The 18,283-nt window shown below is 40.5% G+C and overlaps 1 protein-coding gene across 1 annotated transcript; it reads right to left on the bottom strand.

Annotated features, from left to right (window-relative positions):
* Positions 1–251: 251 nt before the first annotated feature.
* On the bottom strand, positions 252–17,267 carry DUSP29 (dual specificity phosphatase 29). Its single transcript, XM_074830029.1, has 3 exons — positions 17,083–17,267; positions 7,331–7,551; positions 252–2,404 (listed from the first exon to the last, which is right to left on the bottom strand). Exons 1-3 carry the CDS (start codon positions 17,265–17,267, stop codon positions 2,157–2,159), a joined length of 654 nt encoding a protein of 217 aa, XP_074686130.1. The 3' UTR covers positions 252–2,156.
* Between the last annotated feature and the right edge of the window lie 1,016 nt (positions 17,268–18,283).

Below are 18,283 nucleotides of genomic sequence, written 5' to 3'. Positions count from 1 at the left end.
GCTCTGAAAAGGTGCATTTGAAGGTCTGTGGAAGTAGATGGAAAGAGTTGAGGGACCCCATCCAAGAATTTTTTGACTCTTTAAACCCACATTGTGACTGCTCATTTATTTTTGAAGTGTCAAATGACTTCCTTTGAGTTTCCTTTTATTTCTGTTTTTTCTGTGTTTTTTTTTTTCTAATCCAAGTGTAGGGATACTGCTGTAAGTCCTAGAGTTTGTGAACAATATCAATGATAGAGATACACACTGTGATGTGTTATTTGTTTTTTAATAGTAGTCTAGTTGTGTTTATTGTGTTCTGCTGTGTTGAGAATTTGAAGGTAAGGTATTTATTATACAGGTAAATACAAGCATTGCATTATGGGTGCCTGAAGCCTTGGCTACAGTTACTGTTTGGAGATGACTATTTTACTGGTTTCGGGCCCCAGAAGGAAGTGAAGGAATAGGAAGGCCTTCGCACTAGAGAGGTTAAGCCTGTAAAGAGCTGTTAACATCTACAAAAAATGGTCTACAGTTGTGCTCAACTCTGTTTTGTAGTGTATACTCGCAGTTCTCAGTGGCATGTTTCTGCCCTGTGTTCTTTTTTTTTTTAAGGAAGTGTCCAAGATTTCTACAGTCCGTACTGCACCAAAGTTACAAAGTCTTTGTCAGCTGGTAAAGACCAAGAAAACTCTCCTGTGCTCTCAGTGGCTAGGTCGCTCCTCTCAGGCATTGAGGCAGTAAATAGCTCTTACCTGCTACATTGAATTAGGCAAAATTCCAGTGGAGAGGGTGATGACTTGACCATTTTGCAGATGCAAAAAAGGTAAACATGGCTTAATTGTGATCTTCCTCTACAGTATATTTTAATAATATCAAATACTGCTGAGGTGGCAAAACTCTGATTGTGTCAAAACACAGTTACTCATAATTTGTATTGAATAGAGCAAATTGAATAAGTTTAGGCAGAAAAGTAGATCTGGTATCCCCATTTGTGTATTTAGACGACTGTCAACTGATAGAATTATTAGCAACTGTATTGGAGCACAATAATGTATTAAGGTGTCTAGAGCTGAGATAGGAGAAAATACTTGGTAGTGGTAAATATAAACAGTGGTTTCTGAAAGCACAGCAGCAGCTTTTTCCTGGTTAGTGAGGTGGTTGTGAGATATTCTTTTAAAGCCTTCACCTGTGTCTCTTGCCTTTTTAATCAAAACTAAAATCTCATTAGAACTGATTATAATCCGTGGTTATTTAGGGAGTTATCAGGGCTGCACAAGTTTGATGTTGAACTTCCTCTTAGCAGTGTGAAGGACATCCTATTTTTATTGTTTATTCTAGCCGATAGTTTTTCCAAGTGCAGGAAAACAAATCACAACACATAATTTTTTCAGTCTTTTTTTTCTTTTTTGTGGACTAGTAAATTGACTTGGATAGTCTATATGTAGGACCTTTTAAAATTCAGGCAGTTGAAACATTTAGGAAAAACAAGTTAAAACTGAAACTGCTAAAATGTGTATGTATCTCCTTGAATTGTTGCCCATTATAGCTGTTTATGCATTTGACCTTCTCAAGACTCTTGCTTTGTTTCTAGTTTGCATGGTCTGCTGCAAAGTCCATTATGAAGACTGGGTAGTTGATCCTCATCTGAAGGTTCTCTAAAGGCTGTGCTGCCCTAGGTTATTACTGTGAAAGAAGAAATGGAGATGCCAGAAAACAGCACAAAAAGGCAAACTGCGAAATCCTTCAGGACTCTGGGACTAAACTTAATCTATGCTGCTACTATCCTGGTGTTTTTCCTGCAAAATTTCTTCAGGAATGCCTAGCTGTACTCTTTTAAAGGCTGTGTGCTTGGGTTAGGATCAGGGTTTTGGGAGTACTTGGCTAGAAGATGGTTTGCTTTAAGTTGTGCCTGCTTTTGTGCTGGAAAGGCTTTTTTACAGAGAGTAAAATTTATTTGTTGATGTAACAAAGAATTCTGCTAAGGCTGGAACATTCTAAAATGATGGGTTTTAAATTTGGCTTCCCTTCTTTCTCATCTTGACAGCATTTGAAATGACTTTGTTTTTCCTTCCAAATAACAAATGATCCTTGTGACTGTGTAATTAACTACACCTTCCCCTCCTCTCCTTTTATGGAGTTTCTTTTCCAGTAGTACCACCCTGCCAAAAACAATACTAGATCATGGTGCTGTTCTCGTTGTCATCAGGTGGTAGGCTGTTTTTGGTGTTCCTCCTCTGCAGTGCCAACGCTATGTCCAGTTCTCTCAGCTGCTTCAAGAAGCCCCGGTTTGGCAAGATGCATCGGTGTCTTGATACTTGCTCAATGGCATCCACTACTGTCATGTTCTTGTAAATCATCAGGTAAGCCAAGACCAGTGTGGCTGACCGGCTGCGACCCATAGCACAGTGAACCAGAACCTTGTCTGTGGAAACAAAGAGAAATGATGCAGAGATGACACTGGGTAATTTCTTTTTTTGAAAGTGAAGGTTTCTGTAATGCCCCTGCTTTGTTTGGGGGTTTGATTACCCTTACCAGCATTTTTGTAAGGTCCAGCTGTTTATAGATAGGGAAGCTGAGGCTGTAAATCTTACTGAGTGACTGAACACCATCTGCATTGGAGATTACCCATTTAATCCCAAACCAGGTATCTTTGAATTTATTTGTGAACAAAGGTTGCAGAGAAGGCCTGGGGGCTGCAACCTTGCATTAAGTAACGTACCAAGCCCTGCTACAGCCTAATCTTACAGGCCTCACAAGCAGCATGTATGTAATTATGTGTTTGGGTATAATGACCAAAGCACGGGGTGTGGGAGGTTTTGGTGTGCTATCAAACCATCCAACCATGAGGATAAATGGTATGCATGCAGGCGACTTTTTCATTTCTACCAGCTAGACACAACAGCTAACAGAATTTGAATTTTTTGTTCTGACAATCATGTCCTTCAAGATCTAGATTGCATCTCTTTATGCCCAAATACTTCATTTGTAAGATATAGTTAACAAGTCTTTTTAAGGCTCAGTGATATTTTTGAGGGCAAAGGATAAGAAGGACCATAGAAGATACCAAGCATACAACCAGGGGGATAGAAAGAAACCATCTCTTAAACTGTAGAAGAGCTTCTTTGGAAATCTCTGGCTAGTCACCCTTACCCTGTTGTGTTGAATGAAAGTAACCACCACGACCGTCACCTCTGAGTGTTTTATATGATCGTCTACTTGCAATAGTGGCCTGTCTCGTATACTGTGAATGCAAAGTCTCTGCTAACAGTTTTTGTCTCTGAATAAATGTGTCTCAAGATTTAGCTTAGTGACATTGCTTGGTTTAACTTTGGACTTCCAGAGGCAGAAAGTCCTTGGCTCTACGTACTAGCAAAGATATAAGACAAAGTGGAACCTTCCCCATTTGCTGTGTCTGGAGGAGGTGGAGGAAGAGAACAGTGAGTGGGTTCAGGTCTGATTGACAGGTTTTGAAACACTTCAAAAGATTTCCAAAAATGATTCAAAGCCCTTGAGGGGGTCTTGCAAAGGGTTGAACTGCTGAAGGAAGTAGATTTGGAGCATTCTCTCTAACACCCTGCTAAGCTGAATTGCTACAGGAAAAAAAAAATCCTATCAGGGCCAATAATAGTTTATCTCTGTCAGCTATGCCTAGTGAGAAGTGTTGGGTGCAAAGCCATGACTCCTGCTGATTAACTCCTTTGCTTCCAGGCACAAGAAGATGTCTTGGCACAAGTAGCATTGCTGTGTAATGGATGCATCAAGAACTGCCAACACTAGAGGATTAATGGTTACAGTCCGCATCCTAATCCCAGCAGATAGTCTCAGAGGCATCTTGGCAAAATTCCAGTCTCTCTGATAACTAAAAGTGCCTTTTCCTCTCCTGGAAAACGATAATCCTTTCTATTATTACTGCAAATATTTGAAACAGATGAAAACTCTCATTTGTTCAGCTCTTCATGCTTCTCTTTAGAGCTTCCCACCTTCCAAATGGGTTGCTGTTGAGGTGGTAAAATACGTGATAGGACAAGCAAGTCTTTGCTTTGTGTGGGTGGTAAAAGCAGGAGATCTAGGAGAAAATGTACAGTTTTATGTTGTGTTAGCAAAGACAAAAAAATGACCGTACAATTTTCTGGAATGCCCCCTGGTTGTAGGAAAATGAAGTCTCTTCTTTCCTGTGTGTGAATATTCAAGATCTGTCTGCCTGTTACAGCAAAATGCCACGTCCCTTCTGTACTATTTTGTAGTTTCTTCAGTTCTGATGTAAGGACCGATCTGAAACCTCTTTCCCCAAGAGGGAGTCTGCTCTTGCAGTCTTTGATTCTGACCACTTGCATCCTTCAAGGTGTGGCTGAATATGAAATACCAATGCACAGAGCCAGAGGTCTGCTGAGTGGTGACAGGTCCCTGAAATATTTTGATCACTTGACTTGGGCTTGTGTTACTTGAAAATCTGTCTAGATACAGCACTCCCTCTCCAGAGTAAGATGGAGTGATGTGAATGTTGAGGTGTCTTTGGTCAAATGCCTTGGGTCTTTGTATCGGTCTCATATGTTTCTTCTCATATTGCTTTTTTTTAATCTCTGTCTTTAATGTATTTTTTCCCATGACATCTTCATATGGAAAGAAAATGCTGTTCCCCTCTACTTCACATTCTGAGGAACTAAGACACCAGGGGAACAAGTACTAAATCTGTAGCATAGTAGGGAACTTAAAAACCTCTTTAAAATTGTGTTTTCCTTTCAGGTTAATCAGGCCTCGCTGGTATAAATTTTAAGCTGTTCTATGATCTGAATTGCATGTTTTGGGAAATCTTTATGCACAGCTGAATGATAGCATGCATAATTGCGAACGGTTTGAGTTTGCCTCTAAAACCTGCTCTTATAGTTGGGCTGCTTTCACTGTTTTTAAGCTCCTCTGCCCATGCTTAAACTCTGCAAGTACTGCTCTAAGGTAGTTTTTTCACCATTACAAAGATTCTTGAAGGGTAGGTCAGAATTACAGCATTAGGACTGTGTTTTGGCAGCACCCAAATTGGCAGACTTTCTGACCTGTTGCAGAAAGAGGCTACTTCGTTTGCATAACTTGTTTTAACAACGTTGACTAATGAGCATTTTCCCAGCGAGAAGTGTTGTGTGAAGACAGCTATTCAATGAATTTGATCACTTAGCAGACTGAAGGTCACACGCCAAACAATGCAATACAGCCAAAGTAAATTCGTTAATACATACATTCTGGTCACAAGAGTCAAAACTTTTCTTTTTCCCTTTTTCCCCCTCTCTTTGCATTTGCTCAGTTCTAATGCAAAGTAGCAAATGACTGTCATTGTGGTATTGATCAGAAATCTTTGCACCAGATTCTGAAGTCACATGTTGTTATTACCACTGGAGATGAGTACTTGGTTACTTAGTATAACGTCCTGTTTAGGAATCTGGATGCCCTTTGTCAGTCAGGAAGATGCACACAAATAGTCCTTTCATTAAGGACTTGAAATACAGAGCACCTTTCTACACTAGATACACATTCACAAATAATGCATTTATGTTGTTGGAGGAGAGAACTAGTTACTTGCCTCTAGTCTTTCCTCCTGTAAGTGTAAGAGACATCAGTGTACTCTTTAGTTTCTGGAGTCATTCTCTTGTTCTGTAAATGTGTATTGGTGGTGCATTCAACATGGGCCATGAATATGTGCCTTTATGCATATCTTTGGCTGGGATAGGAGATGTACATTTAGTGTACTTTTTTCTCTGGAGAAAGTTAAGAGCTTGCTCTTTTTCTTCATGAGTATTATGGTAATTATTTTTATTGGTCTCTATCAGAAGGATCCTAGCTGTCTTGTTTAAAAACTATGTGAATGTGGGAGGCAGTGCACAGCTACAGGAATTACTGCAGTTGGTAGTACCTATGCAAGTGCAGATTTTTTTTGTTTTGTAGAAGTTCATCCAGTCACTCTTTGATTTGGTCTAGTGTTTCACTGTTGTACCGGTGCTTGATACTGTTTCAGAACTTCCTGGACTTTGATGTGGTTTTGAAACAAAAAGGTTAATACTTCTCCCCCTGCATCCCATCCTTCCCTGCCCCAATGTGTACTGGGATGCAAGGTTATTTTTTCAAGCCTTTGCTGCTTCCCTTGTGCCTGTTTCTTTACCTCAGTGCAGCAGACAAAGGTCTTGGAGGAACAGGAGGGTAGTGGGAGTGAGGAAGTCTGCATTTCTTATTTCAGCTACTCTAGCCTAATGCTGACCTCTGGCCTCCAGCCATGTCTAGACACAGGTGGTGTTAGTTATCCACTCCTTCCCAAAGGCAGTGCTTCAAACATACCTTTTGAAATATCAGGTGCCTTTCTTCACAAGCAAGCTCCTGAAGCAGTTTCTCCTGCTATTAAGACTTTGATTTTTAAAACTGAACTACTTTCAAGACTTTCTCTTGAACAAGGGAAGGGACGGTTGCTGTAGACTATATTTGCTGAAAGGGTAAAATGTGAAGACCTGTCTGGCTATTGGGGGCAAGCCAGGTAGTAGCTGGCTACAGCTGAGCTAAACAGCCAAGAACAGAAGCTGACATGAAGCTAGAAACTTGCTATGTGACCCTCAGATATTAAGGTCTTTGTAGGTCAGAAGGAAAGTCTTAAGTTTCTCACCTGGTTTCTGGTAAAATATCCTGTAGAGATTTATTTAAAAAAAAAAAAAAAGGCATGTAGGGGAAAGAGTAGTAGTATTGAAAGCCCGTGTGAGACCTAGGCTGTAGCATTTTACATCACTGTAAAGCTTTCTGATAGAACACTACTGGAGGTCAGAAAATAATGAATTGTAGTAATCAAGCTGACAAATTACAAAGGCTTTAATGAAATGTTTCTAGATCTCTGCTGGCAGAGTTGTTTGGGTCCCCTGCTGCTTGGAAGATGGCAGAGAGATAAATCTGTTATAGCATGGAGTAGATCTGATGGCCAAGTAGGAAGGTAGGTTTATATTTGTAGAGTGAATCTAATGCTGCAGAGTGTGAAGCTGTGGAGTGACAGCCTGGAATCTCTGGAGAGCACTCGTGTTCCGCTCCCACCACTATGCAGCCAATATTCATTCAACCTTTCTTAACGTGGACTAATTTGAGGAAAAAACAGCTAGTTCATGGAACCTATGCAATGTCCGATTCTCTCCGATGTGTTTATGAAGGAGTCAAAACAGCAACAAAAAATCTTACCTTCTCTTAAACTAGTTCCCTGCTACTAGTTTTATATTCTCTGTTAAACTGTATTGGACTTGTTTCATTCCCACAAGCTTGAATGCCATGGAGCTATGCTCATAATCAGATGGAGTACTGTACTGTTCTTAACCATTTTCAGCACCCTCCTTACTTCTTTCATCCTGAAGCGCATTATCAATGAATTCAGATGCTGAATAGAAGAACTGGCTGAGCTTGAAAGTGGGGAGATCATCTGCTTCCACTCCATGGTACTCCACAGTCATGTCGTGATAATATTCTGGTCCTGTGTCCACGTTCCGCTGACCATGGGCCGCGTTGAGGATGTGAGTGAAGCCTTCCTTCTCAAGGCTGTAGCGATCTAATGCAGTTTTCCTGTTAAAACAAGAGCTGTCATGAAAGCAAAGAAGCTTCTTACACAGCATGCCAAAAAAAAAAAAAATCTCTGATTTGGTATGTTCTAAACGTTAATGAAACTGATAATGCATCATTTACCATTGTAAAGATCTTAAGATACTGTCATTCAGAGTGAATGATCCTTCTGGAGTTCATAATTATCTCTCCCAGGTCCTTAGAGTACCTTAAAAATGAATTTATTTTCCTGGCACCTTTGTAATGTAGGCAATAGTGGCTTCTATCCATCTTGTACAAGAAGAAACTTGAGATACAGAAAGAAACAGAATGAATTATTTAAAGTCATAAAAGCAAATCAGTGGCAGAACTTGAAATAGGACCCGTCTGCCCCATCAATTGATATCGCAGAACTAATAAAGAGTCAGTGATATGTGAGTAGTAAGATCATCTGGGATTCAAAAAGAAGCTCTTCATTCCTAAAAGAAGTTACTGAGTTTTTTTTCTCCATTTCTATTTTTAAAAATAAAAATAATTTTAAAATGTCACCCTTCTGTGGTCACAGCTCCCTATCAGATTTCCTTTTACTGTCATATTTTGTTAAACCACAGGTCTGAAGCAAAAAGAACTAGATATGGAAACTGGATATTAGATTTTAGTGAAAGCTGAACATCATATATTTAGCCCAATATTCTAATTTATTCTTGTCCTCTTTTCCATTGGACAAGGGAAGTCAGATAGGATAGGAAGTGTTAGATTTTTGTGTGCCCAATACCCACTTGTAAGTGCTTGCCAGCAGCCTGAAATTCCTCAAAAAGTGCAGAGTTTGTGGACGGGCATGTAAAAACTTTTTTATTCCATTATAGAAAGCTTTTAGGTTTGGCAAGTTTTGTTCTGGAAAAGCTGTCAAGTTTCATTAGTGCCTAGGAAGACTACTAAGCTTTTTACAAAAAGTTGCATAGGCTTTATTCTGTTAATGTATTTTCACATAACTACTGCTGCCATTAATGAATTAGTGCATGATTTGAAACAGCATTTTCCAACCAAAAGTACCTCTCTCCATGAATGTTTCCTGAACATTTCAAAGTGTAAATGCAGCTGCTGTCACACAGGACACTGTGGTGGGCTACCTGTAGTGTTTCATAATTCTAGTGGTGACAGCTCAGAATAGCTTGAAGTTGACTCCACCTTCCCAGCCTCTGTCGAAGTCAAAATCTCTCTTTGAGCAGTCAAGAACCTAGTGATCAGAGCACTTAACTGGGATATGGATACTGAAGGTCTTACCTATGCTTGCTCTTACTTAATTTAAGCTCATGATAATTGGCTGTTCTGAGTAGATATTCCTCCCTGCAGAAATTCGTTTATGGACAGGAATGATAATGTCTTGACCCTACTGGCATTTTTGCCATGAAATGTTGTAAGTCCCCTATGTGGAGATTTAAAATAGTAAATAAAAACTCCAGTTAGTGTGGTGATGCCTGCCTAAGCTCAGTAGACTCTGAAGGACAGACAGTAACAGTATCTTGCTGCTGGTGCTGTGCTTTGCCACCTTCACCTCAGGTTAAATAATGCTCACTTCTTTCCTTTGTATTCTTGTTGCAGTGATTGACCTATAAATACTTTTTCTCCCTCCTTTTAGGAGATTTGTGCCATAAGATTCTCTTCAGGTACACATGCTCTATACAAAGTTTTTGATGGACTGTTGATACTACCAAACTTTGGCTTCTGCAAACACTGCTAAGGCTAATAAATAGCATTTGAAGTAAATAACGAAATTGTTCCAAGCAAGGACAATGTCAAACAATAGGTCGCATGACAGTCATTAACATTTGACAGTTACATTCATCTGAAATCCAATTTTACTGTTTCCGTGATTAGATTCTCAGGAGATTGCTATTTGACACAGTGGGTGCAACAAATGCATTTGTTTCTGACGGTTGCACTTACAGTCTTGTTCTGTGTTTTAGGATCTCATTTTGAAGTGTTCAATAGCCCCATTGTTTCAATAGGTATTCAGGAAGAAGGGGTACTGTCTTCCACTAACCGCATAAGCAGTCGGCTCGATCTGGCCAAGCTCTTGGGAACTTCCCCTTCCACCTCTGAGTCTTGCCTGTAGCAGCATACTGTGAATTTGGGACCCGGGATGGAATTAATCCTCCTCCTTTTTATTTAATCAATTAAAGGCAAGGCAGTTAGGTGTTCATTTTGCATCACAATTTGCATTAGCCATTATTTTGCCCTTGGCCTGTTGGAGTTTGGGAATATGCATGTTGTTACTCTGTTAGCTCCCTCTGTTTCCCACAGCTCAGGCTGGAAATGGAATCGGAAGCAGCCAATGTATCGACCTTGAATGCTGCTACAAAAAGTCCGTTGTAAATGTGCAGATGTAACTAAATAATCTGTGAAATATCTTTTTTTTTAAAGTAAATTCTAAATGTACCAAGGAAATACTTAGGGGATTATCTACTCTACTGTTTTTGGCACTGAAGAATTTATACTGTTTTCCTCAATGCTTGGGATAGGCTGATTTTAAAATGTCATCTGCTTTTTAATTGTGTTTGATATGTAAACTGATTCAGCAATATCCTTTTGGACTGAATGTAACCTTGCCCATTATAATATTTTTCTTTATCATATGGATGCACATTTTTTTCTTTCTACTGATGTTGCTAATCTAGAAGACTTCTAGAAAATGTATGCTCAGTGTTGAGCACTCAGATCTGTTAAAATCTCCACATTTTCGCTGGAATAGATACTCAAACTGTGCTTGTGTAGGTGTTGTAGAACCTGTTACTTGAACCAAGACCTTAAACATTTGCCCTGGCTAAGTGGAGCATGGTCAATGTATGTAGGTTCTGTGGGTGTGTGGCTTGTGCATCTGCAGGCTGACCTATTGCATGTAATCTGTAAAGAGGATGTCAGGTACCTTTCTTCCAGCAGATACTCTGGACAATATTATCTACAGAAAGCTTTTCCTAAGGTTTGTAATATGTAATGTTGTGTAGAGATCTGAGGAAACAGTTATTTTGCAGTACAAAATAGTGTTCACAGGACTGCAAGAGGTGCTTGCCTTGGGCTTTAGAATTTGCATCTTTTGAAGAAAGCTGAAGAGACGTTTACTCTTTCACAAGAGCAAGAGTGCTTGGTTTCAAACTTGGTACGGAGATTAGCAAGCACTTATACTCACTGTTTTTCCTTTCTCTCCATCCCACCAGTCTTGCACTTGATAATTACGTTTTCATAAGAGATCTCTCTGTTCCTTCAAAAATTTTGTTCTTTTTTTTCCTTGTAAAACTTTCCCAAAAGCTAGGCAAACAACCTTGTTGGATGACCACTTGTCATACTGACCCAGCTTTGTCTGCTTTTTCACTCCCATCAGCTGTCTTTTTATCTTGCCCATTGATCATAAATACTATTGGGCAGGGACAGCCTGTGCTGAGACTCTGACACTGCCTTAATATAGGCAGTTAAACTTGAGGTCATGCTGTGTCTGCAGCATGTTGATTCTCAGTTAACAGAGAGCAAGAAACAGGCTGTTAAGCCCTCATATAGGGGGACCTATATGCCTGTAAATGGAAATGTTACTGTGCCTCTTGACGTGTTTGCTTGGACTGGCTTTTGCCATCAATGAACTCTGGCTTTGTGTGAAGGACTGGCTTGCTTTCCAACCTCAGCTGAACCTCTAGTGTAAAGGCCATTGTGGAAGCATCCCTCATTATCCATTTACTTTAATCGCAGCCTAATGTTTTTTCGTGTTCCATCATGCATGATATTCCTGGTTGCATCCCAAGGAGAGGGGAATGCTTTCCGTCTTCCTTGCAGTTTTTACTGTGCCTGAGGTATCTGTATTTTAGATGAAATAAAGGAATAAATCAAGCATAAATATCTGCAAATATCCAACTGGTTGAGGTGGCTAATAGCATAGGATCATTCAGGGGTATATGAATCATATACCTTATTGGAGGCTTTATAACTCTAATTCACTTTCAGCTAGAAATGGCACAGGTTTTTTTTTCCCTTGCAGTTGGCTCACTACCAGAGTTTAATAGTCAAGTTAACAATATTCTTTCCCTCTTCGGGTGCTGCTATTTTTTAATAAATTGCAATTAATATTTCAATTTCTGTCATTATAGTTGAATTTTAAGTAGCCATTGTAAAGAAGAGTTTGCTACAAATGCCAGCGTAGGTGAAGCCATAAGCATTTGACTACTCTTGCAATTGTTTTAATTTTGTATGTCTCCACCATCTGTGCTATTAGCACTTGATTTCCTTTTACATGGTGCAACTATGGTCTCCAGTGTCTGCCTTGAATGTGTTCCTGTGCAGGGAAGGTGAAGTGTGGCACTGGGAGATACCAGTGAAAACTTCAGTATACGTCAGTTTAGTAAGAAGTGAACTGGGCAGATTGGCCCCATGTAAAAAGCTCATCAGCTCTTCAATTCAGAGCACATAAACATATGCTAAAAGTTAAGCATACCCAGAAGTCCTTCTCTCTATAGCAGACCATGTTAAGCAAAAGCTCAGTGCTTTGCTGAATCAGACCCTGCATTTACTGTAGGACAGATGGACTCATAAACATGTTTTTAAAGTTCTGAGGCAAGGGGGAGTACTTTGATATGGGAATGCCACCTAAATGGTGAAAATTGGAGACAAAATCACTTTCACATAGGGATATATTGACAATTGCAGACTATCACCAAGAGGGAGAACTGACCCAAACAAAAATGTCATCCATTTTCAGATGGTTCTCAAAAGACTGTTTACATCTCTTGGGTTGTGCAAGGGCAAGTAAAGGGCCTGTCCAAGACATTAACTGTGCCAGTTGTCAGTTTTAAAGCTAAGATTCATAGGATTAAAAGCAAGTGCTGCAGCAAATCCTGCCTTCTTCTGGAAGCAACAATGTAAGTAGTTATAATGTGAATGAAAATGCTTGCTTTCAAGTTGCCGTCTCCAGTGTACGAAATCCCTTCTCTCTCTTTTCAAAAATATGGTCATTACTGTCATGACAAGTTTTAGTCCCAGCTGGTTTCATCAGGAAGATGCCCAGAAGTATGGAGTTGGAAGAGGGGGGAAAATCAACTTGCAGGCACTGCAGCCTGCAACTCCACATCAAGTATTAAGTATATTAAAAGCAGTTAACAAAAGGAAGAGAAGGCGGCTCATGATGAAAACCCAAATGTATCTAAAGGAAGGGAAATAATGCTCCAAAATGCCTCACGAGGGAGTGGGCAGGGCAGCTCCCTCCACAGGTACGTCAGCACTTTATAGCTGGTACTGGTCAACCAGACAACTGGTATGCTCATAAGCTCTAAGTAGAGCCAAGTTTCTTAAACCTCGTGCAAAGGTTGGGCAATGCAAACATGTTTCAGTATAGACTGTTAAAGCCACAGATTGACGTGACCAGATTGATAAAACACAAGGAAATCTGAGGCAACATGTTACTAGAAGAGGAATCGTCTCTCTCAAAGTTTTCCATTTTCTTTAACGCTGAAGGAAAGCTTGATGCAGGATGATAATTTACCAGATGGTCAGTGTCAGAAAGAAGCTTCCTGAATATAGGCAATACTGACACTTTCTTAAGAAAACCTGGCAGTTCTCTCTCCTGAGAGATGTTGAGAATTTCCAATAATACTGACCCAATTTCCTTTGGTAACTCCAGCACTGAGGGAATCTAGATAGTGTAGCATTGTATCTCCTTTTCCTTCTGAGGTGTTGCTCCATTTCTGTGAATACCTCCTGTTCAGTGTGAATTAGAAGAATTTTTAGGTACCACAGAAAATACTCAACAGGATCTTCATAATACATCGTAGAAAAAGATTTAGTAGTCTATTTTCCTCTAGCCCCAAATGGTGGATGTTGTTTCTGTAAGTGATACAACCTAGATACAGAAAATACCTCTCTGCTTTCCATACAGCAAAGGCAGCAAACACATGTGATGTGGTCAGTCAGTTCCTGGTCTTGACTTCAGTTACTCACCAAGTATTAGAAATCACCTGTAGACAGAGGTGATGTTGTGTGGGGAAGTGTTAATTGTCTTGGAAGCCACTGCTGATTTAGGACATTTATGGTCCAGTGTTACAGAACTGATTTTCCGGATTGTTAAACTGCTGTTACAATTGGCAGATTCTCATACTAACAGAGTTGAAATTATGTCCTCAAGAGTGTTGTTATAATCTAAATCTGTACACACTCCTATTTTTGTATGATTAATACTGGTGTAAATCCTAGGAGTTCATAACACTAACTACTTGCTACCCTGAGTGAGTCCCATCTTTCTTCTAGATCAGTATAAAATGTCTTTCTACTTAGTCACTTGGAAAAAGTCATACTGTATTGTTTTTCTGAAGAAAAGGAAGAAGAGAGAATGAGTTTTAGTTAAGCATGTATTTAAAGTTTAGTTATACATTATAATTGTCATACACTCCAATCTGTAGGTTTGAGTTACTCATGTGTACTCTTTGAACCTTACCTGTGTTAATTCTCAAGAACATAATGTTATGAACAGCTTGTGTTCTTGAGCTGGGGCTCTACTGGGACAAGCACTGACCATAGCTTTCTTGAAGTGGAAGCTCAGTTCAGCTGCATATCCAGAAAATTATTTTTCATGTTTAACCTGTTAAGAATTAGGCTCCAGAAGACTTCTTTTCCCCTGGGAGTAGTTTGAGAACACAGAAAAACTTGAAAATGGGATCAAGCCTTAAATCCCAATGAGAGAGAGGATGGTTAAGAGGAAAACAAAATATTGGGAGGCCTTTGTCTTCAGCTAAAATATTCTTTGAAATTCAGAAATGTGGAACCATGAACATCATCTCAGGTAATAAGGTGACCACTGAAGAGCCACAAGAAGAAACTACAAGCTGCATAACTGGCAGAGATTTTTCCATGTGATTGTAGTGAACCAAGCAGGCTTGGGATCAGCCAGTAAAACTGCCCGTGCAAGTAACCTGGTGACCAGTGAAAGAAAGGAGCAAGACAAAGCTGCATTCTATCCCTTTAGAAGGCTTCTGGATGTGAGGAGGGTACATGCAAGCACTAATCCTGGTAGCTGCTGAATCAAAATCTTGGCAAAGCCTGTTTTTTTCCTATCACTGGCCTGTCTCCTACAAGTTCCAGTGTCTGGTCTTTAAAAGTCCTTGGAACTTGCTGGAGGAAAATTTCAATTGGAGCTGAACACAGCATGTTATATTTTGAGGCTTTGATTATTCTGGGCCTGACAGGCTCATGGAGATTTCATTGCCTCTGGGTAACATCTGCAGCAAAGCAGTGTAACAAAAGGATTGAGTGGCCTCACAGGACTCCTTGATAGCCTGTATTGCATTAGAAGGAAGATGTGGTTACGTAGTCAGGGTAATTAATTAGCATTTCCATAAGCAGTCACAAGTTCTGTTAACCTTGTAAATGCAGGAGGCAGGAATGAAGCACAGATGTGAAGGCTCTGAAGATAAACTCTATATGTGTGTGTTCACTTGATTTTGTTGATGAGCTCCACTAAATTCTTTCAAGATCAACCTTAATTTAGCATGGCTAAGGATGCAAATACACCCAACATCTGTTCACGTCTCCATAGCAGCTCTTTGGCGACCAGTGCTACAGCAAGATCTGAAAATAAAACAATACAAAAAATCCTGCCACACTGAAGGGGGAGGCTGTTGGTCAGAAGTAAGATGTGGAACTGGCTGAGGATAGATACAGAGGTCCCTGGACTTTGCCTGCTTCAAATCAGATTTTAGTTCTAGTAATGAAAGCTGCATCTTGCCTGCAGACCAGTTCTCATCTCAGATTTTCTGCTATTGGATGTCAAGTTTGCCCTTATCTGGCTGACAATAGTGGTTCTCTTGCAGGGAGCCCCATTTTCTGGTGAAGTTTTACTTCTGTTCACCCCCCACCTGCTCCTCACTTCTTTTTCCTTCTCTATTGGTTTTCTCATTCTTTTGTCCCAGTCACGTGGAGGACTTGTTTCCCCTTGAAGCACCATTGATTTCCTCCTGATCAGTCCCCTGCAGAAATATACTGCCCAGCGTGAGTGGGTGTAGCTCGAAGTACCTGTCAAGAAGTTTGTTCTTCTGGTTTGTACTAAGTGCAGGTGTGTGTTGTATTCAGTCGTATCTCCTAGCATTTATTAAATTACAAGGTGTAACAAGCTACTGCTACAGGAATGATTACAGGAAATAGTCAGTGACTGGTGTCCTGGGCTTGAGGACTGACTATCCAAAGACCTGTTTTCTCATTAGATCCCTTAGCTCAGAAGGCAGAGCTGTAGCTTCATCACAGAGATAAGATGGAAATTCTAATGGCTTCATTCAGAATAATTTTGCTGGTTGTTCTTTACACTGAATCTTGTGTTAGAAATATCTAACAAGAGGGGTGGGGTAGTATGGGGAGAGGACAACTCAACCCCCTTTTCCTTTGTTCCTGAATCATTTGGCCAGGCTCTTCCCATAGCTTTTTTTTTTTTTCTTTCTCTAGAAGTGGGAGTCTCAGCTGAAGCCCAGAACTCGCGTGTCTTTCTGTTGCCTCTGGCGCCACAGAAGTAATTGGTCGATGATATTAGGAGTCTTGTAACTTTCAAGGCTGTATATCTTTCTTCTTTTATAAACTGGCAACAGATGAATTTTAGGACCTTTTAAAAAATTATTGAGAACTTTGGAGCCAGTGGGGCTTCTGCTTGTGCCTTACAGTGATGATGTAAAATAAATGTCATGTTAGCACAGGGTGTAGAGGAAAATGGGAAATGGACCAATACTGCCTAAGGGGTAAGAAAAGTTCTCTCGCTTTGCTTAGGGTTTGGGTTGGGCGATTTTCTGATGGCATGTCTCCCTGCTGCAACAGTCATCTCTGCTTGTTGGAATAGGCTGTTTCTAGTTTAGTCCTGTGCTCAGCAGAGCTAAGTCTGTTTTGAGGGTTTGGTTTTTTTCCAAATCACACTTGGTCTCATCAGTGAGACACATATCTGCAGCTTTGCCTTCCACAGGGTTCTAATCTCTTGAGCAATTTGGAAATGCAGAGTATTCCATGTACACAAGCATAGGCTTGGAAATGCAGAAATACCACTTCAGGTTGAGCTGTCTCTTCTGTCACTTTTCAAGAATTACATTTTAGGCTTAAACCAACCTAAGCTGTGGTCCAACACATCTAGGCCATGCTCTTGTCAGTGTAACTGTGGAAGGACTTTCACTCAGAGATAAATGACAAATTACTCCTTGAAATGAGCCATTTAAAAATAGATCATGACTAGCTTTGACCTCTGCAGCCTACACTGGTGCCACAACTGCTCCTCTTACTCGGTCTTTAACAGTAGACCCTGCTGCACTTACCCAGCACTTCCCTGAAGCAGCAGCAACCAACACTGTGTGTCTATATCTGTAAGGGCCATGTCAGGCTCCGATTGCTCTGTTGAACTCTGGCATCTGTCAGTAGCTCATCAACTCACATCATCACCACTAAATACTAATGAATGGGTAGGAGGGGGAAAGAAACACTTTGTTCTGTTGGTGAGCTGTACTTAGTACAGCTTAGTCATCTCCTGTGTAGAAGAGATGAACTATGTAGACTTACTCATCTCCTATGTAGAGGTTGGGCCAGACTTCATTGACATGAGTGTACTTCGGGCATCCTTTCCAGAAGAGTCGCTCCAATTCAAATGCACCTGGGGTACAGTAATCCTCATCAGGATCTACTTTGATTGCTGTGTATGCATTTTTCTTCCCAACGTTCAAACCTGCTGATGACATCTTGTCCATGGAGTAGTGCGCTCAGGACGTGCAAGAAACTAGAATGCAATGAAAACAGAAGGTTAACCTGAGGAAGCACAAAGCAAGCGACTGCTTCTCCAGTTGTGGGGCGCTGGGAGCAGCACTGGCCAGGTGTGATTGGGCTGGGCATGGTATGGGACAGAGGTACCTGCTCTGTGGTGGACACAGACTTGCACTTGGATTTCTGTCTCCCCTGGACTAGGCAAGGAATTCTTTGTTGGACGAGCTCACCAGCAAAGGGAACAAAAGCCAAAGGTTTGTGATCGCTGAAATTCAGAGTCCACTTGGAATTTATTTCTTGGAAAATCCACTGGTGAGAATTTGGCTTGGTCCAAGGGATCTAGAGCAGCTAGGGGAATGGAGTAGGGAAAATATGTTTCTTTAGCATTAGTTGTGAATCTCCTAAAGGTGGCTTCTTTATGTGATTTTCAGCAACGCAGGGAGATAGATTTGTCCATTTAAGGGAATGCTGGGTGTACCTCTTCTACTCTTTCAAGATCTTAATGCAGCCCTGCACACTGAACCTCACAGACTTTTTGCAGCAATGAGAGTTTGCTTTTTTGCAGCACCACTGACTGATTGACAAAATATTTTTTAGCGAGGATAGGCTCAAGAACTTCCTTCTTTTTAGGTTCACTCTTTTTTTTATTTTTAACCTAGATGCATACCTGCTAAGTGGGTAGGAAGAATCACTGATGAACATATAGAAGGGAGCAATGGAGTAATGTTATCCTGTAGCTAAAATCAGAGTATCATTAATGTTGCCAGAAACAACACCCTTTGCCTGGCCATGCTGTCAGAGCTGTGTTGCTCAGAACTGACAACCTTGATGTCCTGTGCGTTTTGAGCTATCTGCTAGTATAGAATCCTTTGGTGTTCACTTTACACTTCTCTCGAAGCTCCAGATTTTCTCCTGCTTGCTGTGATTTCCTCAGCTGCTGTCCTGATTGAGGCTTTTCCTTTAGAGTTTGCCTCCCCCAGCTGTGGAGTCAAAGTTACATCCC

Source organism: Strix aluco, chromosome 7 (genome assembly GCF_031877795.1).
Source record: "Strix aluco isolate bStrAlu1 chromosome 7, bStrAlu1.hap1, whole genome shotgun sequence".
Classification (NCBI taxonomy): domain Eukaryota; kingdom Metazoa; phylum Chordata; class Aves; order Strigiformes; family Strigidae; genus Strix; species Strix aluco.
This window is presented reverse-complemented; position numbering and strand designations above follow the sequence as displayed.

Coding starts and splice junctions, on each gene's coding strand:
- DUSP29 (XM_074830029.1), bottom strand. CDS start 17,267: ATGGACAAGATGTCATCAGCAGGTTTGAACGTTGGGAAGAAAAATGCA. Junction 7,552..17,082: donor AACCTCTACATAGGAGATGA/GTAAGTCTACAT, acceptor TTGTTTTAACAG/GAAAACTGCATTAGATCGCT. Junction 2,405..7,330: donor TGCGCTTCAGGATGAAAGAA/GTAAGGAGGGTG, acceptor TTGTTTCCACAG/ACAAGGTTCTGGTTCACTGT.